The sequence below is a fragment of the Lontra canadensis genome, unplaced genomic scaffold (assembly GCF_010015895.1).
Source record: "Lontra canadensis isolate GAN:19392208 unplaced genomic scaffold, GSC_riverotter_1.0 scaffold58, whole genome shotgun sequence".
NCBI lineage: Eukaryota > Metazoa > Chordata > Mammalia > Carnivora > Mustelidae > Lontra > Lontra canadensis.
The window spans coordinates 8,707,507-8,732,616 of NW_022631052.1; the positions used below are offsets into that span (position 1 = coordinate 8,707,507).

Genomic DNA, 25,110 nt, shown 5'->3' on the forward strand with positions numbered 1-25,110 from the left:
ATACTCACAGGTACAGGGGTTAGGCACTTGGACCTATCTTCTTGGGGAGCCGTTATTCAAAACGTTACGGTGTCCAAAAAACATTCTGCTCAGGGCCTAGTGTTCCTCAGAGTGTAGACCACTGGCCATGTGCACCAGCTCCACCTGGAATCTTTCCAGAAACATCTCAGACCTTCTGAAACCACCGTCTGGGGGATGAGGCCCAGGAATCGACCTTTGAACACACTTCCCAAGCGATTCTTATCCTTAGTTCAAGAACCACTGTCCCAAGACCCTTTGCTTTGTGTATTCAAAAAGAAATCACTCAGTACAGCAGCAGAAGAAAGAACAGTCATGGAATGGGAACAATCAGAGGCAAGGAAATCAAAACCCCTCTGGCCAAAAATAGGTGTTGAAGCAACTAAGAATATCTAACGGATCTCAACATCCCATTTCGAGAGTTTTTAAAAAAACAAGGAGTTTCAAATGCTCCAGACTGGATTCTGGCAGAGCATCTGTCTTCTGTTTTCTTCTCTCTCCACACCTGTAAATAGACTGCGAATTAAGACCTCAGAAAGAAAATATCTTACCTAAAAACAATCTCTGAAAGGTGGTAAGGGGGAGGGACAGATTGAAAAGGCTTGTGTTATGTGGTTTAAGCCTTCCTAATTATCCATGAAAACAAAACATTCTGCTCTTCCTGACTGTAACACCGGTGAGAGCTGTGTCTTTGGGGGTGATGGTGATTTGTGCCTGAGTCTTAATTTATAAAGGTGGCTGAGTAATGACGTGGAGAGGTCACTGATACAGAAAGAAGTTTCTTTTTTTTTTTTTTAAAGATTTTATTTATTTATTTGTCAGAGAGAGAGAGGGAGAGAGAGCGAGCACAGGCAGACAGAATGGCAGGCAGAGGCAGAGGGAGAAGCAGGCTCCCCGCCAAGCAAGGAGCCCGATGTGGGACTCGATCCCAGGACGCTGGGATCATGACCTGAGCCGAAGGCAGCTGCTTAACCAACTGAGCCACCCAGGCGTCCCAGAAAGAACTTTCTTCTTACGTTTCCAAAGAGGAGGGGCACACCACGCCACACAGGGCTACAGGGGAAGCACTGGGGTTGGTTAGGAGATGAAAGGATCAAGGGAAAAGCAGGACCCAGAACCTTCATTGTGTTTTCCATGCGACAGGCAACGCAGGACAGGGCAACAGCCTAGGACTGGCCTGCTTAAGTAATGTGGGCATGCTCCAGGCCGCAGGAGCAGTCTCGCTATAGGTACCTGGCCCTGAGTGACCTGGCACATGGGAAATATTGGCTCAGTGTGTGACGGTTAGAGAGAGGAGGTGGTTGGGGATATGGATATGGGGTTGGCCAGAGGGTCTGTAATATGATTTTCAGGCGCTTGCCAAAGCTGGGTTACAGGGAAGATATAAACAGTCGCGGCTGTTAGTTTGCCCCTGGTGATAAAAGGTGCAAATGGACAAATACAGAATCTAAGAAAATGTAATTAGAGCAGATGGCTGAACGGCAACTAGGCCCAATCTGGCCATTACTAACTAGGATCCCCACCCCACTCTGTTCTAGAAGCCAAACTCCCTTAAGAAATCATTGAATTTAGGGGCACCTGCGTGGCTAAGTGGGTTAGAGCCTCTGCCTTCGGCTCAGGTCATGATCCCAGAGTCCTGGGATCGAGTCCCACATCAGGCTCTCTGCTCCGCGGGGAGCCTGCTTCCTCCTCTCTCTCTCTGCCTGCCTCTCTGCCTGCTTGTGATCTCTGTCAAGTAAATAAAATCTTAAAAAAAAAAAAAGAAAGAAAGAAATCATTGAATTTACCTAAAACTTTTTTTTTAATTTGTCCACTTGTTGTTAATACTGTATTGGTTAAAAATTGTTCATTTTAATCTTAAATGGAAATCAGATTTTGTATCACTGTGTGATGGCGGAAGAAGAGGAGGCAACGTGGGAAGTGGTGCTTTGGTTCCAAGAGAGTAATTTGTGGGTTTGGATTATGTTCTTCCCTCTGCCAACTGCGGCAGAGCTAGAAGATGAACAAGGAAGACTCGCTCGGCTCCTGTTTTGGGTTTTCCTTTCATGAAATACCAGCACGTTCAGACACATCTTTATATACATGGATCCTTCTCCTCCTACAGATACGCCAAGTACTACAAGGAAAACAACGTTGAAAAACGGACTCTGATGAAAGTCTTCGGGATCCGTTTTGACATTCTGGTTTTTGGCACCGTAAGTCTCTGCTGCCAGCCACTGGCACCTCCATTCCTGGGACTGTCCTAATTATTGCTGTGGTGCCTCAAGGGGAGAATGTTTCGGTCATAGTCATTAGCTGGCACCGTGCATCTTGCCTGTGGGATAAGAGGGGGAAGAAATGTCTTTGGGGTCCTGTCCATGAAGAAGTCATCTAATGAGTACAAGAGTGCGAGTGGGAAAAAAACTGGATATTCAACTTTAAAAATACTCTGATGCTTAAAAAGAGAGAGGGAAAGAAATAAATCCTTTTGCAAAATACTTTATAAGTAACAGAATCCAACTCAGATGGGCTTAGAGAAAAAAATTATTATTTTTTTTAAATCTCACACAGGTGAAAAATCGAGGGGCAGTTTTCAGGCTTCAGGCATTGCTGGATCCAGATGTTCAAACAACATCCTTAGGAATCTGCCTCTCTCCATTCCTTACATCTATTCTCCTTTGTTTTGGCATCATCCTTAGCTGGCCATGTCTACAGGGTGGTTTCAGGCAGCTCCTTATATCTTACTGGCCCAGCAGTCTCAGTAAAAAAGAGAACATCTCTTTGCTAAAAGATTTGGCAAAGGATTCAGGCAGATGCCATTGGCTCTGACTGGCCCAATATGGGCCACATGCCCTGTGCTGAACTAATCACTATGTTTAGGTCACACCATACTCTCAACGGCCAGTCGTGGCCCTGCCCTGAACCAGCCCTTTCCCCTCAAACTATATGGACAAGTATGGACAGAGATGGTTCTCCAAACGAAAAGGGGGTGTTGTCTCCATCTCCACAAGAAGGAGGGAGGGGATGCTGGGCATGCAAAAATCCACAGATGCCCACAATGCCTTGTCCAAAACTGTATTATTTATGTTATATGTTATGTCATATGGTGGTAAGCAATACAAGAGTCAATGAGATAGAAGCTGAGAGGATGGAAAGATCATTGAGAAGAAAAACCACGAGGACACCTAAGGGAAGAGTGTGCACACATTCCTTCCCTCTGCTTCCAAGGTAATCTCAAACCACTTTTAGGGAAAACTTGTCTGAAACTCTCACCTTGTTTGGAAAAATAACTAACTCAGTGTGTGGGTTCCACTGTTCTTTGTTTAAAAGTCATGTTTTCGAGCACACCCCAGAAGGCAGTAACAGGATGAACAGTAAACCTATTTTCGTGTGCAGTCTCTGTTGCTGTGACCACAGACTCCTTCCTCTGCTGGAGCTGACAGTTACACGGTAGAGCAAAAGAGCACTGCTCTGAATGTCAACCAAGTCACCTTCCCATTTGTTTTCAGGGAGGAAAATTTAACATTATCCAGTTGGCAGTGTATATTGGCTCAGTCCTCTCCTACTTTGGTCTGGTAAGAGAGTCTCCATCCGTGCTTTAGGAAAGCAATTTGGCAAAAAGAAATCTCACTAACATGGCACCGATGTGGGTTTTTCCCAGGTCACTGTGATCATCGACTTGCTCATCTGCACTTACTCAAGTGCATGTTGTCGATCCCACATTTATCCCTCTTTCAAGTGCTGTAAATACTGTGCAGTCAATGAATACTACTACAGGAAGAAGGGTGAGCCCATTGTGGAGCCAAAGCGGGTAAGCCTCATTGCATCAGCAGGTGCTGAATAACCCAGAGAGTCAGTCGGATCACTGAGAAACATGCAAAAATAAGGCCCAAATCACAGGTGTAAGCCCACGGTGGACGAGTGTCTAGACTCTACCCTGATCCACCCCCTCTCAGGTGAACGCTTTGGTCTTAGGGAAGAACAGAAACAAAAATGAAGATGCAAGACAGAGGGAGAACAAATGTTGATGTTCTAGGACTTGTCAATTTTGTCCAATTTATTAAATTGGTACAGCCAAAAAACATAGCGACTTTGGAGAACAATTTGGCAATATCTAATAACACTGAGGTGGGACACACTTTACAGCCTGGCATTTCCACTTCTCCATACCTACCCTCAAGGAAGAGCATCTACCCAATGTCCAACTGGCGGACAGTGAAAGAAACTGTGACCAGCCCATAGCAAGGAGCGCCAGGCACTGGTTTAAAACAATACGTGGCGCGGGGCGCCTGGGTGGCTCAGTGGGTTGGGCCTCTGCCTTCGGCTCAGGTCATGATCTCAGGGTCCTGGGATCGAGCCCTGCATGGGGCTCTCTGCTCAGCGGGGGGCGTGCTTCCCCCTCTCTCTCTTCCTGCCTCTCTGCCTACTTGTGATCTCTCTCTCTCTCTCCGTCAAATAAATAAATGAAATCTTTGAAAAAAAAATAAAACAATATGTGGCGAATACTAAGAACAAACATTTGTACAGCACTTCAAAGTGCTTTATATATATTAATTCATTGGCTCTTCACAACAACCCTATAAATAGGTGCTACTGTCACCTTTCTAAAGATGAGGAGATTGAGGTGCAGGAGGGTTAAATAATTTGCCTGTGGTCATACAGCTAGTAGGTGGGGGAGCTGGAATTCCAACTCCAATTCCAGCAGGCTGGTTTCAGAATTCATCTTCATAACCTCCATGTTACAGGTACTGGCATGAGCAAATATCCAAAACGTGTGGTTGAAAGGAAAAAACCAAACTATAGAACAATATATATGGTGTGGTATATAGGTTAAAAGACTACACATATGAATTCATCCTATGAATTTTCTACATGTACATTACACGTATAAATAATCATATAAATACATGCATGCATTCTATACATTTTATATATGTCCTATATAGTTTATATATTTATTACACGTACACATGAACAGGTGTAGGGAGGATAATATATGCATACAAAAAGCTACTGGACACACACAAAAGTGACAACAGTGATTCCTCCTGCAAAGGAGCCTAGGATGGGAGAAAAGTCAGATGGAATTTGAGCTCATCTGGATTGTTTTGATTTAATTTGGCTTCTACTAAGCAGGTCCTCTACACTTGATTCCATGATTTCCCCTAATCAAGGAGAAATCTCCAGTACTTCAAACCACAAAGGGGGTTTGTCTTTCCCTCCTAAGAACATTACTGTCCTTTTTCAGCAGCCTGAAGGCACAATTCACTGGCCACTTGGACATGTATTATACAATTTGAAATGAAAGCTCATTTTTGCAACTAAAAATAATTACCATTTCATGGCCCAAGATGGGATGAAATTAAACAAAAATATAAATTATTTAAGTTGCGGAGCGCCTGGGTGGCTCAGTGGGTTAAGCCGCTGCCTTCGGCTCAGGTCATGATCTCAGGGTCCTGGGATCGAGTCCCGCATCGGGCTCTCTGCTCAGCAGGGAGCCTGCTTCTCTCTCTCTCTCTGCCTGCCTCTCTGTCTACTTGTGATCTCTCTCTGTCAAATAAATAAATAAAGTCTTTAAAAAAAAATAAAAATAAATAAATTATTTAAGTTGCAACAGTAAAATGTTCAGGAGATACTTGATGTAGAGTTACTGAAATAGAGGGAACATAACAGAGGACTTTTACATAGCACATGGGAGACCTAAAATCATTAGGGAGGAAGCTGTGGAGACTCTGAGCCCACATATTAAGGTGCATAGGGTTCTACTGCTGAGTCACCTTGGGACTCAGAAATCATTCATTCTTGGCTAGTAAGAGTTTTGGTCAGCTTCTAACAGTTTGTCATTTGGTAAGTAGCAATAATACTTGCCTTTAGACCTGTTCAGGTATGTGACTGTTGACAATTCTGTACAAAAATGGGTAAAATTTTTAACTCTCTTTCCCTAGACATTAAAATATGTGTCCTTTGTGGATGAACCCCACATCAGGATGGTGGACCAGCAGCTACTTGGGGAAAGTCTACAAAATGTCGAAGGTGAAGACGTCCCAGTAAGTTAAAACATTTAGTCTTTTTTTTTTTTTTTAAGAAAAGTTACTATTAAATAAAAATATAAAGGGCGCCTGGGTGGCTCAGTCAGTTAAACATCGGCCTTCAGCTCAGGTCATGATCTCAGGGTCCTGGATCGAGCCCCACATCGGGCTCTCTGCTCAGCGCACAGTCTGCTTCTCCCTCTCCCTCCCCTCTTCACCCCACTATTGTGCTCTTTCTCTCTCACTCTCAAATGAATAAATTAAATCTTTAAAATAAATAAATAAAAATATATCTACAAAGTTGTATAAATTGCAATTGACGAATTTTAACACAGTAAACACTCATAACCCAGAATATTAGCAGAAACCCTTTTCACGCCTCCACCCAATCACCACTTTCCCTTAAACATCATCATGATTCTGTATCCAAAAGTTAGTTTTATCTCTTCCAGGATTTTCTAAAATTTGAATCGTGTATGTACTCAATATATACTCTGTGGAGTGTCTGACTTCTTTCACTCAGTATTGTTTTTGTGAGCCATCCATGACACTGTATATAGGCCTAGTTCATTCACATCGTATAATTTCCATTTTATAAACATCCAATTTATTTATTCCTTCTGTTGTTGATGGACATTTGGGTAGCTTTCGGTTTGGAGCGCATATGCAGTAAAGCTGCCGTGGTAAACAGATGGTGCCTACAAGTGGACCCGGCATATGACACTATCAAGCCATTCTCTAAAGGGAGTGTTTTCATTCCCCCTCTCCGCAGCAGCTCCGACTGCGGGACACCTTCACTGTATAATTTCTGCAGCTGCCATAATAAATCACCGCAAACTAAGTAGCTGAAAACAACAGAAATTCATTCTCTCACAATTCTGCAGTCAAATGCTCTACCACTGAGCTATACCCCCATTCTCTCACAATTCTGGAGGCTGGCAGTCTGAAACCAAGGTGTTGGTAGGGTTTCTGAGGGCCCTAAAGAAGGATCCTTCTTTGCCTCTTCCAGCTCCTGGTGCTCATAACACCTGCTAGGACCTCTGGTACAACGCTGACTAGAAGTAGTCATAGCAAACATCTTTTTGTCTCATTCCTTATCTCAGGAAGAAAGCTTTTCATATTTCACTCTAGTATCTACTGTAGGGTTTTTTTTTTTTTTTTAAGATTTTATTTATTTGACAAAGAGAGAGACAGCAAGAGAGGGAACACAAGTAGGGGGAGTGGGAGAGGGTGAAGCAGGCTTCCTGCCAAGCAGGGAGCCTGATGTGGGGCTGGATCCCAGGACCCTGGGATCATGACCTCAGCCAAAGGCAGACACTTAACAACTGAGCCACCAAGGTGCTCCTGTTGTAGAATTTTAAAGAACGCTTTACTAGATTGAGAAAAGTCCCCTCCATTCTTAGTTTGCAAGAATTTTTGTTATAAATTAATACTAAGTTTTAAAATAATGCTATTTTCTGCTTTTCAAAAAATTATCAATGAGTTTTCTTTTTTCCGTTATGTGGTGAATTACAGAAATTGATTTTCAAATATTAAGCCAACCTTGCATTCTTGCAATAAAATCAATTTGAAGGTAATATATTACTCTATGTATTTATTGCTGGATTTGATTCACTAATATTTAAGATTTTTACGTCTCTTATTGAGAGAGACTGGCCAAAACTTTTCCATTCTTGTAATGTCCTTACTGGGTTTGGGTGTAACATGAACTCAGGGGCGGTAAGGGGGAATACACATAAAATTTACCATTTTAACCACTGTAAAGCATACAATTCAGTGACATTTAAATTCAAAAGTTTATCCACAATGCTGTGAAACCATCCTACTATCTAGTTCTAGGACTTTTTCATCAACCCAAAAGGAAACCCTGTACCCACTCAACAGCCATTACTCACACCCACCTCCCCCTAGTCCCTGGAAATCTTTTTTTTTTTTTTTTTTTTTGTGAGAGAGAGAGAGAGAGAGAGAATGAGAGAATGAGCAGGGAGAGCAACAAAGGGAAAGGGAGAAGCAGGCTCCTCGCTGAGCAGGGAGCCTGACTTGGAGCTCGATCCCAGGACCCTTAGATCATGACCTGAGCCAAAGGCAGACACTTAACCCAATGAGCCACGCAGGTGCTCCTGGCAATCATTAATCTGCTTTCTGTCAGCATGGATTTGCCTATTTTGGACATTTCATATAAAGAGAATCATACAGTATTTCCCTTCTTGTGACTGGCTTCTCTCACTTTTCACAATGGCTTCAAGGTTCATCTATTTGTAGCAGGTGTCAGTACACTGCTCCCCTTTTTTTTTTTTTGACTGACTAATACTCCACCGTATGGACATGACATATTTTTAACAAACTACAGAAATGATCCCTGAAAATAAATGTTTCAGACATTAAATTTTTATCCATTCATCTGTTGATGGATATTTGGGTTGTTTTTACCCTTTGGCTATTGTAAATCATGCTGCTCTAAGTGCTCGTGTATAGGAACTATTTAATTTTAAATTTAACTGACTCAAACTTTGCCTGATGAATGAAGGCATATGTTACAAAGAACAGATATAAATGATGTCAACGATGGCAACTTCTCTTGGAGGATAATAAATGGATTTGCTAGAAGAGGGAGACTGGTGGAAAAGGAGACAGTAGAGCAAAATCAACAAATATTTACTGTCTACTCTGTGCTGGGTACTGGCCTAGGTCATGGGGATACAGCAGTGACAAAGCAAACAGGCCCCCCACCCCCGCTTTCATGTAGAAGAAGCATCAACAGGACATATCGATGAGTAGGATCATTTCAGACGGTGACAAGTACTGTGAAGAACACGGAATCTCAAGACACGCTAAGAGTGACCTGGGCGCAGGGCAACCACCTAGATCAGGGGGATCAGGGCAAGAAGGTCTCCATGAGCAGGTGATACCTGCCTTGAGGCCTGGCGTGTCTGAAGTTCACTTTCCAAATCTGTGAAATGGAGAGAAGGACACATATCTCACAAGGTTCTTCAAAAGCTAAAGGGCAAATTTATAAAACACTAGCATAGTCTTGATATATACATTTGATAAATGACAGCTACTGGTATTAATGTGATATTAAGTGTAATTTTATAAGTTAATACCAAAATTAAAGAATCTAGAACCCTAGAGTTTGTCACCGCTGATGGGTTTGGAAACGACTTTTTCAGAGACCCTCAACGGACTTCACGGACTTGTCCAGGCTGCCGCTGTCTCTCTATGACCCATCCCCTACTCCTGGGCAACCAGAGGAGATGCAGCCGATAAGTAGGGAAGTGACTCCTATATCCAGCAACAGCCCAGGCTGGTGCCAGTGTGGACACTGCCTCCCGTCCCAGCTCCCCGAGAGCGACAGATGCCTGGAAGAGCTGTGCTGTCGGAAAAAGCCCGGTGCCTGCATCACCACCTCGGAACCCTTTAGGAAGCTTGTCTTGTCCCGACAGGTCCTGCAGTTTCTCCTGCTCTACCAGGAGCCCTTGCTGGTGCTGGATGACAATGCCAACAGCCGGCTGCGGCGCTGTGCCTACAGGTGCTACACCACCTGGCGCTTCGGCTCCCAGGACCTCGCCGACTTTGCCATCCTGCCCAGCTGCTGCCGCTGGACAATCCGGAGAGAGTTTCCCAAGAGTGAAGGCCGGTACACCGGCTTCCAGAGTCCTTGCTGATGGCACAGGGCTGAGCAGGAGTGTTAATGTTTGTTTCCTTTGTTTGCACCCTGAGCGTGACCTGCAAAGATCTGTGGCCAAACGTTCAACCAAAGGGAAATGTGTATTCCGCTCCTGCAGCTCTAGACGTGTCAGAGAGCAGAATGAACAAACAAACAAGCAAACCCGAATCCCTCAGCAGGGACCGAGTCGAGAGATTCTGATCTGTGCCTCAGTTCTGTCCCCAGCAAGTTGTGTGGTCCTTGGCTTTTAACTCTGCGCCGCAGTTGCCCTCCTACCCAACCTGCTATCCCAACCGAGGGGTCGGGAGGACAAACAGAGAGTGTACATGAACTTTTTGGTCAATGCATAAAGAGCTACATGAATGCAAAGCGGCTCCTTGTGAGGCCAGACTGGGATAAGGATGACTATGAACAAACCTTGGGGTGCTGGCTGGAGACTGTGGAGGATTAATGGTGGCCAAATTCCTGGGCACTTGTCCATAACCTAAGGGTTATGTCTCCTCCCCCTGCATGTGCGCAGCTCTGACTGCTTTAGCCAATCGTGGAAGTAACGCTGTTCTGGCTTCGGGGTCTTGGTCTTGGGGCTGACAGCTTCCGCCTCTCGTCCTGCCCCATGGCTGCTGCGAAGCCAGCCCCCATACAGAGGTCTGCCTCTCCTCAGACTACCCAACTGTGAGGCAGCTCCAGAAGCCACATGGACAACAGAGATGTCTGACCAGTTCCCAGCTTCCAAGACATCCAAACGCAGTTACTGGACATGGGAGAGAAGCCTTTAGATGATTCCACGCCCTACTAGCATCGGACTGCCACTGCAGGAGACGCCTCCCAGGGCACCCACGGAAGAAAACCATTGTTTTAAGCCACTAAGTTCTGTGTTGTTTGAGACGCAGCAACAGATGGAGGACAGAGAGCAAGCCTGACTCACTGGAACACAGACTCGGCCTAGACCTTCCATGGTTCTAGGGTTCTTAGGGAGACTGGACCACCCACGGGGGCTTCGGTCTCTGTTCGGCAGTCCTATCACGGATAAGAACAAATCAGGGAACCCACCAGACCAGCCCTGGAATCCATCCAGTCTAACTGTTGAACCACCCAATACATTCTCACCCACAGCCTATTACTAGGACTGGAAGTAGCTACTGCTGCTAAAACTGGAAAAGGCCACCTTTCTTTCTTTAACATCCTGTACCTCGCAGCCAATCAGAATGGACACAGTCTGGATGCTACTTAAAAAGCAACTCACACCCAAACCTTTACCATTTCTGTACAGTGACCTGTAAGAATGTGAAAATGGATAGTCAGAGGTTTTAGGATCTTCCTTCAGGATTTCCTTTTCATGGTTCTGGTATTAGAATTGATTATTTCTAAACAACTCTTTTAAAGAATAAAGACCACTATTCAACACTGTAAATGATGAAGGGTCTATGAGTTTTCTTAATACATATTCTAAGGTGTACCATTTTGATATGTTTTGAAAACCAGGTGCTTTTTACTGTATTCATGTAAAGTGAATATGAGCAAAATACTTCTTTTTTTGACCCAGGATTTTATCTGTCTTTAAACTCAGGAATAAACTAGGCCAGACTGAACTTTCATCTTTACTATCTTTCAGAGATAGGAGATGATATACGACTTCTTATATGTAAGAAATGTATTCGAAAAGTTGGTTATATGGGACTTCTTTAGAATTTAAATTTTTGCTCCTAGAATTCTAATGTATGAGCTACAGATTTCCATTCTGATAAACCTCTGAAACTTTATACCTTTATTTTATTTTACTTTATTTCTTGATGCCTTATCCCTAGTGTATTTTTATCACCCCTGGAGGCCCCAAATGGAGTCAGAATTTGTAATGACAATTAGGCCCTGGATCTTCCTACTATCCCCTTTCACCTTCCCCACAGATGCTTTAGGTGAGAGGGTGATGTGTTATGTCAATGGTGTGTAATGTCTGACACTTCCAACAATAACATGCATCTTACTTGTATCTGGCTTTTAGTTGACTGCAAAAAACTAATGTCATCAGCAAAGGCATCCCAAGGAGAATCGCACTTTATAGGATCTGTTTTCTTGTACTTAAGCCCATTATTCTATAGGGCAAAATTGCCCAGTATTCACTATTTCATGTCTGTATTAGAGATCTTTCTTGTAACATTAGCTGGTTTCATGTAGAATTGGTAATGAGCTTGCATTTCTCTCTTCAGAGGGCACCAGTTTTTAAATACATCCTAATTCTAGTTTGGTATTCACATGTCTTAACTAGATAATATGTTTTGATAATAAAAATATCATTGTTTTAATTATAAAAGATAATGTATAATTTATGATTACTGAAGTGTTCCTTTTACTTACTTTTCTCAGAAGATCCCCAAATCACGGTCAGGCATTGACACTTTCATTCAACATATATTTTGAGAAACTATGACATTATAAGATATATATTTGGTCTCTGCTCCCAATTCCTGACATGGAGCTCCTAAATCCCTTAGAATCTGCTGGGTGATAAGAATGTCTTGTGTTCTAACAACACAACTCTTGGTGGGCTCCAAACTTCAGGATGGGGGCTGGTTGCCAGAAAGACCAAGCTATGATCAGAAGCTTAGACCTTTGAGCCCCATTCTCTCATCCTCCAGAGTGGAGAGGAGTTGGAAATGGAGTTAAAAATTGATTGCGCCCACGTGTTAAAGCCCCCCTAAAAAATGTCTCAATTACGAAATTTGGAGAACTCCTGAATCAATGAACACATCTACATGCTAGGAGAGTGGCGCACCCCAACTCCACAGGGACAGAAACATCTGTGCTCAGGACTGTTTTGGATCTTGCCTCTTCATCTGGTTGTGGTCTGTATGCTTTATAATAAACCAGTAAATATAAAAAATGGTTTCCCTGAGTTCTGTATACCATTATGGTAAATGACTGAACCTGAGAACAGGGTTATGGAAACCCCCAATTTACAGCCACTTGGTCTGAGGTACAGGGGACACCCTGGGACTTGCGACTGGCACCTGAAGTGGAGGACAATCTTCTGGCATGGATGCCTCAACCTAAGGAGACTAAACTAACTACAGTAGTTAATGACACAATTGAATCTTTTTTAGAAAACTCTTTTTTTTATCTTTTTTTTTTTTTTTTTTTAATTAAGCAGGGTGCCTGGGTGGCTCAGTGGTTTAAAGCCTCTGCCTTTGGCCCGCGGGTCATGGTCCCAGGGTCCTGGGATCGAGCCCCACATTGGGCTCTCTGCTCCACGGGGAGCCTCCTCTCTCTCTGCCTGCCTCTCCGCCTACTTGTAATCTCTGTCCATCAAATAAATAAATAAAATCTTTAAAAAAAAATTAAGCAATGGGTGCACTGGATGTGGTTTTACTTCCTGCTGCTTGTATATTTCTTAACACATATTCTAATCCCATGCAGTCATCATTCTGGAAATCCCAAGTGCCCCCTGACTGACTCTGACTCTCTTTTGAAGAGATCTAGACATCACTATCTTCTTTGGCTTTTACTGTGATCTTTTGGTTTCCTCTTTTCCAGTTGTGTTATAAAGGGTTATAAATTATGTTTCCAAAATAAATGATGATCTGTGGAGAGGATTTTGCATTCCTAACATCCTTAGTTCCTCTTAATTGTCAAGGTCACATGAGACTGGATCTTCTGAAATCAGCGGATGAGGTACCCAATACTGACTGGCCATTTTAACCAAATAATTGCCATACTTGACAGGCTTGAATGAGTGCTTAATGCAAGCCTGGTCAGTATAGTAAGTTACGAGTTATATTTTATTCCCCAAGCAAAAAATAAGCTCCTCAAAGGCAAAGGACTCATCTTGGCTTTGGGTCCATTACATGCCTCTTCCAGCATGGTGGTACAGTGGAGAGAGACTCTGGAAACTGACCACCTAGAGTCAAATCCTGAGTCACTAATTAGCTAAGAGGACTCAGGCAGCTCATCTAATGGTTAGAATCCTCAGTTGCATCTTTGTGTCCAAGGTTGTTTTAAGTCTTAAATGTCGTAAGTGTAAATATATGTAGAGCACACTGCTCACTGCCTGTTACAAAATAAGCACTCAATAAATGTTAGCTATTGGGAACACATGGGTGGCACAGTTGGTTAAGTGTCTGACTCTTGATTTCAGCTCAGGTCATGATCTCAGAGGCATAAGACTGAGCCTCGTGTCAGGCTCCAGGCTCAGCTCAGAGTCTGCTTAAGATTTTCTCTTGGGGCGCCTGGGTGGCTCAGTAGGTTGAGGACCTGCCTTTGGCTCAGGCCCTGATCTCAAGGTCCTGGAATAGAGCCCCACATCAGACTTGCTGCTCATTTGGGAGCCTGCTTCTCTCTCTGCCCCTCCCCCTTGCTCAGGATGAGTGTGCTCTCTCTCTTAAGCTTCTGCCTTCAGCTCAGGTCATGGTCTCAGGGTCCTGGGATCATGCCCCTCATTGGGCTCCCTGCTCAGCAGGGGGCCTGCCTCCCCTCCCCCCTACCTGATTCTCTGCCTACTTGTGATCTCTCTCTCTGTGTCAAATAAATAAATAAAATCTTTAAAATAAATAAATAAATAAATTTTAAAAAGGGGGCACCTGGGTGGCTCAGTTGGTTAAGCGTCTGCCTTTGGCTCAGGTCATGATCCCGGGGTCCTGGGATCAAGCTCCGAGTCAATGCTCCCTGCTCAGTGGGGGAGCCTGTTTCTCCCTCTCCCTCTGCTCCTCTACCTGCTTGTGCTTGCTCTCTCTCTCTCTCTCTCAAACAAATAAATAAGATAATTTAATTTAATTTAAAAAGATTCTCTCCCTCTCCCTCTGTCCCTCCCACTTGCACTCTCTAAAATAAATCTTTTTTTTTTTAATGTTAGCTAAGGGGGTTATGGATAGGGTGGCTGGGTTATGGACATTGGGGAGGACATGTACTATTGTGAGTGCTGGGAATCGTGTAAGCCTGACGATTCACAGACCTGTACTCCTGGGGCTAATAATTCATTATATGTTAATAAAAAAATAAAGTTAAATTTTTAAAAATGTTAGCTATTACTATTTTTTAAAGTTTAACCATATGTCTAACTATGCTAGCTATTACTGTGATTTGGATGGTGCCTATTTAATAACCTCTAAATATTCCACTGAAATAGTTTAGAGACAAATCGAATGAGTACAAAGGAGAAGTCACTACCTCTGCTGCTCCACCTCAGCCACAGATGCTCCTCCAGAAATCCCAAGCTCAGTTAGTAGTAACACCACCTGCCATCAGCTCAATCTCCCAAACCAGAAATTCAAGTGACAGTTTCCATGTCCCCTGTCCATGTCCCCCTTTTCTGCCCCCATTCCATCCAATCTCACTAATCGCTCAATAAACATTTACTGCCCATCTTGGCACTATGCAGGTACTAGGGATAAACAGGTGAACAAGCCAGGTTGTCCAGGAGGTTAGGTGCAGTGAAGAAAGCGGGTGAGCAATGTATAAAGAAATGAGATGAGAACACCTTGGGGCAAAGGGCATAAGAAAAACAAGCAGCATGCCATAACAGAAACAATGGGGTTACTTCCGATAGGGATCAGGGATGGCCTCTCCAAGGAAGTGACATTTAAGCTAGATCCGAATGTCAGGAAGAAGCTGGCTGGGACGAGTTGGAGGAACAGAGGGACAGCAAGGGCAAACACTGAAGTGGGAAAAAAAGTGAGCGTGTTCTAAGAACGGTCATATGGCTGGCGTGGCGGGGACATTTACAACACATCCTTGTCTTCTAAGTCTATCCAGGGAGGGACAAAGCCTTGTTTTCTTACTGCTTCATGAACTGTGTGGGCCCATCTCACTGAACCAAAACTGCAAAGAAAGGCAAAATCCATATAGGCAAGGGTAACTACAGGGAGTTTGTGAAGCTCTCGAGACAGGAGCTGGCCCTCCCTGGATGAAGAGGCTAGAAACATCATCTGGTGGGAGGAGAAGAGCCACTCTTGAAAGGAACAACAGCATGAGCCAGGCCCAGAAAGAAACGAGTATGGTATGTACTCAAATTGCTGGGAGACCTGGCTAGCTCCCCAGAATGGGAAGAAAGTAGAAGAAGATGAAAAGAGACTGATGTGCAGAAAATCCTGGGGGAGGAAAAAAAGGCAGAAGTGTTTGGACCAATTGCAAAGTCAAGAAAGAGCCATTCTTGGGCTGACAGGGACACAAGGAAAGCAGTGAGTTAAGAACATCCTTCAGGATGTGGCATATACACAGTGGAATACTACGCAGCCATCAAAAGAAACAAAACCTTGCCGTTTGCAACGATGTGGATGGAACTAGAGGGTATTATGCTAAATGAAATAAGTCAATCAGAAAAAGACAATTATCACATGTTCTCTCTGATATAAGGAATTTGAGAGGCAGAATAGGGGATCATGGGGGATCGGGAGGGAAAAAATCAAACAAGATGGGATCCGGAGGGAGACAAAGCATAAGAGACTCTTAATCTCACAAAACAAACTGAGGGTTGCTGGGGGTGGGGGGTAGGGAGTGGGTGGTGGGGTTATGGACACTGGGGAGGGAATGTGCTATGGTGAGTTCTGTGAAGTGTGTAAGCCTGTATTCACAGACCTGTACCCCTGAAGCAAATAATTCATTATAGGTTAATAACAAACAAACAAACAAACAAAAAGAACATCCCTCAGGCAGGGATGCCTGGGTGGCTCAGTCAGTTAAGAGTCTGCCTTTCGCTCAGGTCCTGAGCCCAGGGTCCTGGGATCCAGCCCTGCATCGGGCTCCTTGTTCAGCATGGAACCTGCTGCTCCCCCTGCTTGTGCGCATGTGCGTTCTTTCTCTCTCCCTCTCTCTGACAAATGAAAAATAAAGTCTTTAAGGAAAACAAACAAACAAACAAACAAACCAACAAGAACATCCTTCAGGCAGCCACAAGGATGTTGGCTAGAGAGAAACCCTGGTGGGAAATCACTTAGGAAGTCACCTGGGATCAAAGAGGAGTGATTCAGTAAGCAACCTGGACTACTAATTTGGAGGTGGGGATAGAAGAAAAGAAAGAATTTTCTTAAATTCCTTTAGATCCAACAAAAGGGGGTTAGTCCAATAAATGACGGCACACTCCTGTAATACAGCCTCATGCAACAACTTAAAATGATGCCAAAGAAGGAGAGCACATGATATTGAGAGATGTTCGAGGCAGAACACATCTGTGTGACATTTTTCCTTAAGGAGAATGTGAGCCTTTAATTGGAGCTCTCTCTTTTATTTCCGGCACAGATAGTAGTTGTTAAGAACCTTTAATCCTGAATGTACATTTAAGAAAACAAAGAAGGGGCACCTGGGTGGCTCACTCAGTTAAATGTCTGACTCTTGGTCTTGGCTCGGGTCCTGATCTCAGGGTTGTGAGATCGAACCCCACACCCGGCTTTGTGCTCAGTGGGGACTCTGCTTGAGATTCTCTCTCCCTCTGCCCATCCCCACTACGCTCACACAAGCTTTTTCGCTCTCTTTCAAATAATAAAAATATTTTTTAAAAAAGATTTATTTGTCGAAAGAGAGAAAGAGAGCACAAGTAGGGGGAGCAGCAGGCAGAGGAGCAGGCTCCCCACTGAGCAAGGAGCCCGATGAGGAACTTGATCCCAGGACTCTGGGGTCATGAACTGAGCCAAAGGCAGATGCTTAACCAACTGAGCCGCCCAGGCGCCCCTAATAAATAAAAATCTTAAAAAAAAAAAAAAAAAAAAAAAAGAAAGGAAGCCAAAGAAGGGCCTCCTCATTTCTCATTGGAATATGCCCTGGATAATGACAAAACAATTGAGGAATATCAGAAAAGGTCAATGCCATTTCCTGAAACCCAAAAATCAAAATTAAAAACCATCCTTCCGGGATGCCTGGGTGGCTCAGTTGGTTAAGCAGCTGCCTTCGGCTCAGGTCATGATCCCAGCGTCCTGGGATTCGAGTCCCACATCAGGCTCCTTGCTCATCAGGGAGCCTGCTTCTCCCTCTGCCTCTGCCTGCCATTCTGTCTGCCTGTGCTCTCTCTCTCTCTCTCTCTCTCTCTGGCAAATAAATAAATAAAAATCTTAAAAAAAAAAATTTAAAAAAAAAAAAAAAACCATCCTTCCAGTTTTCCTCTACCATGGTTTGTTTGGGGAAGTCAATGAATAGTTGGCCTATGGCTGGCTCTTTACCCACTGTTATGGGGTAAATTTTGCAGCCCCCCTCCACTGATGCATACACTGAAGTCCTAACTCCCCGTCATCTCAGAACAGGGCTGGATTTGGGGATGTAGTCTTGAATGAGGTAATTAAGATAAAATGAGCTCTAATCCAATCTGACTGGTGTTTTTCTAAGAGATTAAGACACTGACACAGAGGGAAAATCATGTGACGATGTGGGAGTGGACAAGGAGAGAAGCCAACACCAAGATCTCAGACTTTCAGCCTCCAGAATTGTGAGGAAACAGATTTCTATTGCTTAAATCATTCTGTCTGTGGTGCTTTGTTATGACAGTGCTACCAAATACACCTCCCTTCTTTATTTTTTTGTAAAGATTTTATTTATTTATTTATTTGAGAGAGAGAGAGCATGAGCAGGGGGGAGGGTCAGAGGCAGAGGGAGAAACAGACACCCTGCTAAGCAGGAAACCTGACATGGGACTCAATCCCAGGACCCCGGGATCATGACCTGAGCCGAAGGCAAACGCTTAACAGACTGAGCCACCCAGGCGCCCCTCCCTTCTTTCTTTTTAATTGTGACAAATGTATTCTGAATATAAAACATAATGCATGAACTTGGCAGTTCCTCAAATACTTAAATACGGAATTTCCATAGGATCCAGTTACTCCACTTCCAGGTATATACCCCAAAGAATTGAAAGCAGGAACTCAAATAGACACCTGTACACAAATGTCCACTGACAATCACCAAAAGATGGTAATAACCCAGTGTCCACCAACAGATGAGTAGATAAGCAAAATGGGATATATCTATACAATGGAATATTCTTTGGCCATAAAATGGGATGAAGTTCTGATACATTCTACAACATGGGTGAACCTTAAAAACATGATGCTAAGTGAAATAAGTCAGACAAGAAGCCACATACTGTATCATTCTGTTTATATGAAATATCCAGAACAGGCAAATCCATAGACAGAAAGCAGAATAAAGGTTACCAGACACTCGCAGAAGAGGGAAATAGAAAGTGTTTAATGGGTACAGAGCCTCTATTTGAGATGATGAAAAAGTTCTAGAGATGGATGGTGACGGACGGTTGCCCAACATTGTAAATATACTTAATGCCACTGAAATGTACAACTAAAAATAGTTAAAATAGGGGCGCCTGGGTGGCTCAGTGGGTTAAGCCTCTGCCTTTGGCTCAGGTCATGATCCCAGGGTCCTGGTATCGAGCCCCGCATCAGGCTCTCTGCTCAGCAGGGAGCCTGCTTCCCCCTTCTCTCTCTGCCTGCCTCTCTGCCTACTTGTGATCTTTCTCTCTGTCAAATAATAAAATCTTTAAAACAAAAAATAGTTAAAATAAAATTTATGTACATTTACAATTTTTTAAATTGCCAAAAACAAAAATAAAAAATAATGCATAGGCAAGTGTACAATTTTTATATTTTGTGGATATTTCTTTATAGCATTAAAAATAGATACTTCCTTTGCAGCATCTCTACATTCTTTCGGTCTGAGTCTCAGATGAAGGCTGAGGCCAGCTTGCTATTCAGATTTCCTCACACCCTCCAAAATCATGTGATATATATCTTGTAAGAACATATTACAGTGGAGATCCCCAGAAGGGCCAGCAAGCCAGAAGAGTATTTGCAAGGATCTGCAAGGAAGAAGAGATAAGCCGGTGTTTCATGGACATAAATCTCACCTTTGGCTTTCTTAGGGTGGAACTCAAGCACTGACCCAGCCCAAGGCATTGACTTTGCCGTCCACCATCAGGGAAAAAGTATCTCCTTTTCTGATGGGAATAACTCTGCCTTCAAGTTCAGATAAAGCACCACAGGACAAGGTTCACAAGGGCACTTGCTGATCCCTGGGTTGAGTGAGGCTCGTAGGCAGGCAGGCATTGAATGGGCACAGTGGCCATTGGGAGTGAGGACAGCCTGGCGCAGCCCCCGGATTCAGCTTTGCTTGCTCAGGGTCCATCCACATTTGCCCCTATGTTGCCAGGAGGCCAAAGTGGCTTGGCCTCGAAGGTGGGTGAGGTGGGAAAACCCGCATGCAGGCAGCCAGGCAATGTCAATGGGCAATTACCGAGTATCTCTGTGATGTGGAGGCTTTTGATCGTGCCACAGAGGCCTCATCAAAAAAGGGTGAGATGGGTCGTCCTGGAAATGAAGGTGGCCCCCAGGAGAACAGAGGGCAGTGAAGCTGCTGCCTCGTAGAAACACATCCAAATGTCAGCCTGCAGCAGAAGGGAGGGAGCAGAGTGTTTTAGGAGAGGAAGGAGTCCATTTGGGGCACTTACTTGAAATAAAACCGATCGGTAAAAATATAGACGTACAAAATCCACACATAGTATGGGTAAAAGGGACCTCTGGTTTACAGAGGGTTCCTAACAAGGTAAGATTCTCTTCAGTAACATTTCAATGAAATTATATAAAAATGGAGTTCTCCTTTTTAGGAGCTTATCTATCAAAGAGACAGAGATGTCCAGAGCCTGGGCCGCAAACAACTAGCTATGAGAATCCTCGAGACTCTATCTCAGTTTTCTTATTTACAAAAGGAAAGGACAGGGCTAAATATGATCACTAAGGTACTTTTTTTTTTTTTAAGATTTTATTTATTTATTTGACAGAGAGAGATCACAAATAGGCAGAGAGGCAGGCAGAGAAGGAGAAGGAAGCAGGCTTCCCGCCGAGCAGAGAGCCCGATGCGGGGCTCGATCCCAGGACCCTGAGACCATGACCTGAGCCGAAGACAGAGGCTCAACCCTCTGAGCCACCCAGGTGCCCCCACTAAGGTACTTTTAATATCAAAGTGATTCCTCTATTGTATAAAATGAGATCAGGGGCACCTGGGTAGCTCAGTCGGTTTAGTGTCTTGTCTGCCTTCAGCTCAGTTCATGATCCCAGGGTCCTGAGATCGAGTCCCACACTGGGCTCCTTACTCAGCAGGGAGTCTGCTTCTCTCTCTGCCTGCTCCTGCCCATGCTTGTGTGCTCTCTCTCTCTCTGACAAATAAAATAAATAAAATCTTCAAAAAAATAAAATACAATGTGATCAATTTGTACTTCATGTTCAGCTTATATAAATTGCTTAGCACAGCACCTGGTAAGTGGTCAATGAATGTACTGTGTTAATTAAAACCAAAAGTCCATGGGGTGCCTGGGTAGCTCAGTTGGTTAAACATCCAACTCTTGGTTTCAGCTCAGGTCCCAATCTCAGGGTCATGAGATCAAGCCCCACACCAGGCTCTACACTCAGCAGGGAGTCTGCTTGGGACTCTCTCTCCCTCTGCCCCTTCCCCTTACCACCCTCCACCCGTACGCTCTCTCTCTCTCTCAAACACATAAATCTTTTAAAAAATAAAATAAAATAAAATAAAAAATCCATAAAATAGCCTCTAAGGCTTTACCTGATCTGGGCCCTGGCTTCCTCTCAGGATCTTAGCTCACTTTACTCTCTTCCTTGCCCACTACTCTCCATTCATACTGCCCCCTTTCTGCTCCTGGGACATACAATGCTTGTTCATACCTCAGGGCCTTTATACCTGCTATCTCCTCTGCCTGGGATCCTTTCTTCCCAGATTTTCAGAGGTGGCTCTTTTTGACATTCAAATCTCAGCTTAAATGTACTCCCTTAGAGAGGGCCTCCCTTCAGCTAAGAGACTTATACAGAATTCAACACCCAGCCACGAATGCACATTCTTTTAAAGTACACATGGAGCATGGACAAAAGCAGACATGAATCACTTCAGCAATCAATATGATACAGACTAGGCTCTCCAACTGCATTTCAATGAAATGAGAAATTCCGTATTTATTTATTTAAAACGATTTTATTTATTTATTTGACAGAGAGAGAGGGAACACGAGCAGAGGGAGAGGGAGAAGCAGGCTTCCCACTGAGCAGGGAGCCCAATGTGGGGCTGGATCCCAGGAGCCTGGGATCATGACCTGAGCTGAAGGCAGATGCTTAATGACTGAGCCACCGAGGCGACCCAAGAAATTCATTTTTTAAAGATGGGATTTTAAAACTATGCGGAAGCCAAATAACATACTGCTAAGTGACTTTTGGAAATGTGTAAAACTGAGTGATAATGAAAACAGCACATGTCAAAACTGGTGGGACACAGCAAAAGCACTACTTTAAAGGGAAACGTATAGCTCTATATACATTTATAGGAAACAAGGAAGGTTCAAAAAGACAGTGGCCCAAGCATTTGACCTGAAACCCTGGAAAAGGAGCAGCAGAATTAACTGAAAGAAACAAGAAGGAAATAATAACTCTTGGGGCAGAAGTCAATGAAATACCAAACAACTGAGACAATTAACAAAACTAAAAGCTGCCTAATGGGTGTAGGGTTTCCTTTGTGGGGGATACAAGTGATCCGGACCTAGATAAAGGAAGGGGCTGCACAACATTGTGTGTGTATTAAATGCCACTGAATTGTTCATTTTAAGATAATTTTAGGGGCGCCTGGGTGGCAGTTGGTTAAGCATCCAATTTTGGGTTTCTGCGCAGGTCATGATCTCAGGCTGTGAAGCTCCATGCTCAGCATGAAGTCTGCTAAGACTCTCCCTCCCTCTCCCGCTGCTCCTCCCCCACCAACGCTCACACTCTTTCTCTCTAAAATAAATAAATAAACCTAAAAAAAAGTTAATTTTATGTTATGTGAATACACATACAGACCATACACATTACACACCAGCCAAATACACACTTGGCCAGATGGCTGAGTGTTAAAATCAATAACCACAGCCCAATATCACTGCCATAAGTACAAGAATAAATCTGAAGATTTTCCAAAGGTTTGTTATTTTTTATTACTGTATTTTACTAATCAAATTTTAAAGTTTGATTTTTATAATATAGGGACATTAATTCCTTAGGGCTGTCCTTGTGATTGGTCCACTGAACATCTGGATATTGATTAGCGGTTCACCATTTAACGTTTCAAAACTAGAGCTAAGATACTTTTGGCTGCTTTGCCAGAATAGGGCACTGTTGACCGAGATGTCGTCACAAAATTATCAAAATTTCCTTCCCTCTAGATGCCATATCATCATGGTAAAGACATATCCTCCTCAACTTCTGTACTTGAAAACTGAGTTTCTGATAATGATGTAATTTCATGGAGATGATCCCATAAACTGAAGCTCTGCGTACTGCTTGAAGATACTATCTGAATATTTTCAAGAGTAAGTTACAGATTTTCTTCACTGGTATTTTAAATATCTAATATCTTTAGGGCTTTTTTTTTTTTTAAGTATTTAATTTAGAGAGAAAGAGAGGTGGTGGAGGGGTGGGGGGCGGCAAGGAGGGAATCTCAAGCAGGCTCCCCACTGAGCATGGAGTCCGCCGACTGGGGCCTTGATTCCAGGACCCTGAGATCATAACCTGAGCTGAAATCAAGCTCAACCGACTGACCCACCCAGGCACCCATATGCCTTTACTCTTATTCAAATTATTACTTAGTCACCAAAAACCTCTTCTAATAGTCTGTCCAGCAATTGTTTTATTAAACTATTTGAGAGTTCTTAGTTATTATTTTGGAAAATGAAATCGTTTCAATCATTATTTCATTTTAGTTATAAATCTAAGTGTATATTTCAACCACTGACAAAATTTCAACATATAAAGAACCTAAGGAGATTTTTTTCATTCCAGTTACAACTAGAATGCTCACCTACATTCAAAAGTGAATATTAATGTATTAACAACATCATAGTAACAAGCTTCATTCATATTGCTGACATCGACACTCTGGCTGGAGACAGTGGTTACTTATGCAATCCCACATTCATGATGGCGTACGAGTTCGGAGAGGCCAGAAATGACATTGAAGTAATCATATGACTACTTGGGTTTCCAGAGGCTGAGACCAAAACCAAAGCCAAATGGCAGATTTGAGCCAAAGAGAAGGCTGAGGCTTATCACCCCACTTCCCATTTAATTTCCTACTAAGAGAGAAATGATAAAACCAGAAAAGGGGAAGCAACTGTAGAGATAAGATGCTGTCCTCCACAAACACTTGCTCTTGGTTGAGCTGACTCACGGCGCACTCTACACACCTCACAGATCTCAGCGCGGCTCACAGCGCACACACCTAACACTTCAGAGTTACCAGACTACTCAGGTGCACAGTTGTCACAGACCACACTTAAGGACAGAAAAGACCTGGGATTATCCCAAGAGAAGGCTTTGTGGTTTGCTTATATGAACTTAGAGATTATTGCTATCTGCATCCAGACAACAGAAATTCAGAATGTTATGATCAGGTCGACGTTTTTGGAGTCTGACGGGTCCTTCCCTCTGTGCTTTCGTTTCTCTCTTAGCCACCAATTATTACCAGATCTCTTAGGACAGGAGGGGGCATAATAATAAGAAAAAGGCAACATTTCCAGAGTGTTTTATCAAAAACTAATGAGACGGAGCTTTAACTCAACTGTAAAATAGGACTTTAAGTCCTTTAAGTATCACTCACATGTAGGTGGTTTTTGGAATAGAAAGGTCTGTGTTTCTTTTGCCAAAGAAACCTGGGTTCCCTTGTGTTGGATTTAGATCTGATAGAGACTGTTCCTTGGCTAATAAAATACAATGATCATTGGGGGCTGGGGAAGATTAACACACAATCTGTATATTCCAGAAAACTGTCTTCACTAGAGCACAAAGTAGATGGGTTTTCATTATGAGACAAGTCCCATAAAAAGTATACCCTTGGGACGCCTGGATGGCTCAGCGGGTTAAGCCTCTGCCTTTGGCTCAGGTCATGATCCCAGGGTCTCTGCTCAGCAGGGAGCCTGCTTCCCTTCCTCTCTCTCTGCCTGCCTCTCTGCTTACTCGTGATCTCTGTCTGTCAAATAAATAAATAAAATCTTTAAAAAAAAAGTACACCCTTGATGCTTTTTGTTCTTGCTACTGTTTTGTTTCATTTTTCTTCAGACTTCCAGATAAGCCTGAAGTTGTTTGATGTAAAATCAGGAAAAGTCAGGTTTAGAGACTACATTTCTTAGAAAGCATCCCTGCTTCTTGCAGTAACCCCTTCTGTTTTTTAACAGATCTAATTCAAGTTTAACCAGGACAAGTCTCTTAAGAGTGACGCTTGAGGTGGACCCCGGGGCGGGATGGTGGGGAGGGGATGTGTGGTAAGCAGTGTCCATCCCTGGTGGGGGCCTGGCTCAGGGTCCATGCTATCATGTGCCTTCCTGAAGCTAGATGACTTAGTCCTTCCAAGGGTCACCAACTCACCCTGTTTGCCAGGGGACTTCCCCAGTTTTAGCACTGAAAA

The 25,110-nt window shown here is 43.5% G+C and overlaps 2 protein-coding genes across 2 annotated transcripts in view; one reads left to right on the forward strand and one right to left on the reverse strand.

The window, feature by feature from the left end:
- The window catches only part of P2RX7 (purinergic receptor P2X 7), a 47,493-nt gene extending 37,643 nt beyond the window's left edge, over positions 1–9,850 (forward strand). Inside the window, exons 9-13 of the mRNA XM_032876329.1 lie at positions 2,123–2,213; positions 3,507–3,572; positions 3,659–3,808; positions 5,943–6,044; positions 9,197–9,850. Of these exons, the coding sequence (XP_032732220.1) occupies positions 2,123–2,213; positions 3,507–3,572; positions 3,659–3,808; positions 5,943–6,044; positions 9,197–9,691 (904 nt within the window). The 3' untranslated portion in view covers positions 9,692–9,850. The remainder of the gene's footprint in view (positions 1–2,122; positions 2,214–3,506; positions 3,573–3,658; positions 3,809–5,942; positions 6,045–9,196) is intronic.
- Positions 1–25,110, reverse strand: part of IFT81 (intraflagellar transport 81) — a 219,413-nt gene that overhangs the window by 185,114 nt on the left and 9,189 nt on the right. The window lies entirely within an intron of this gene.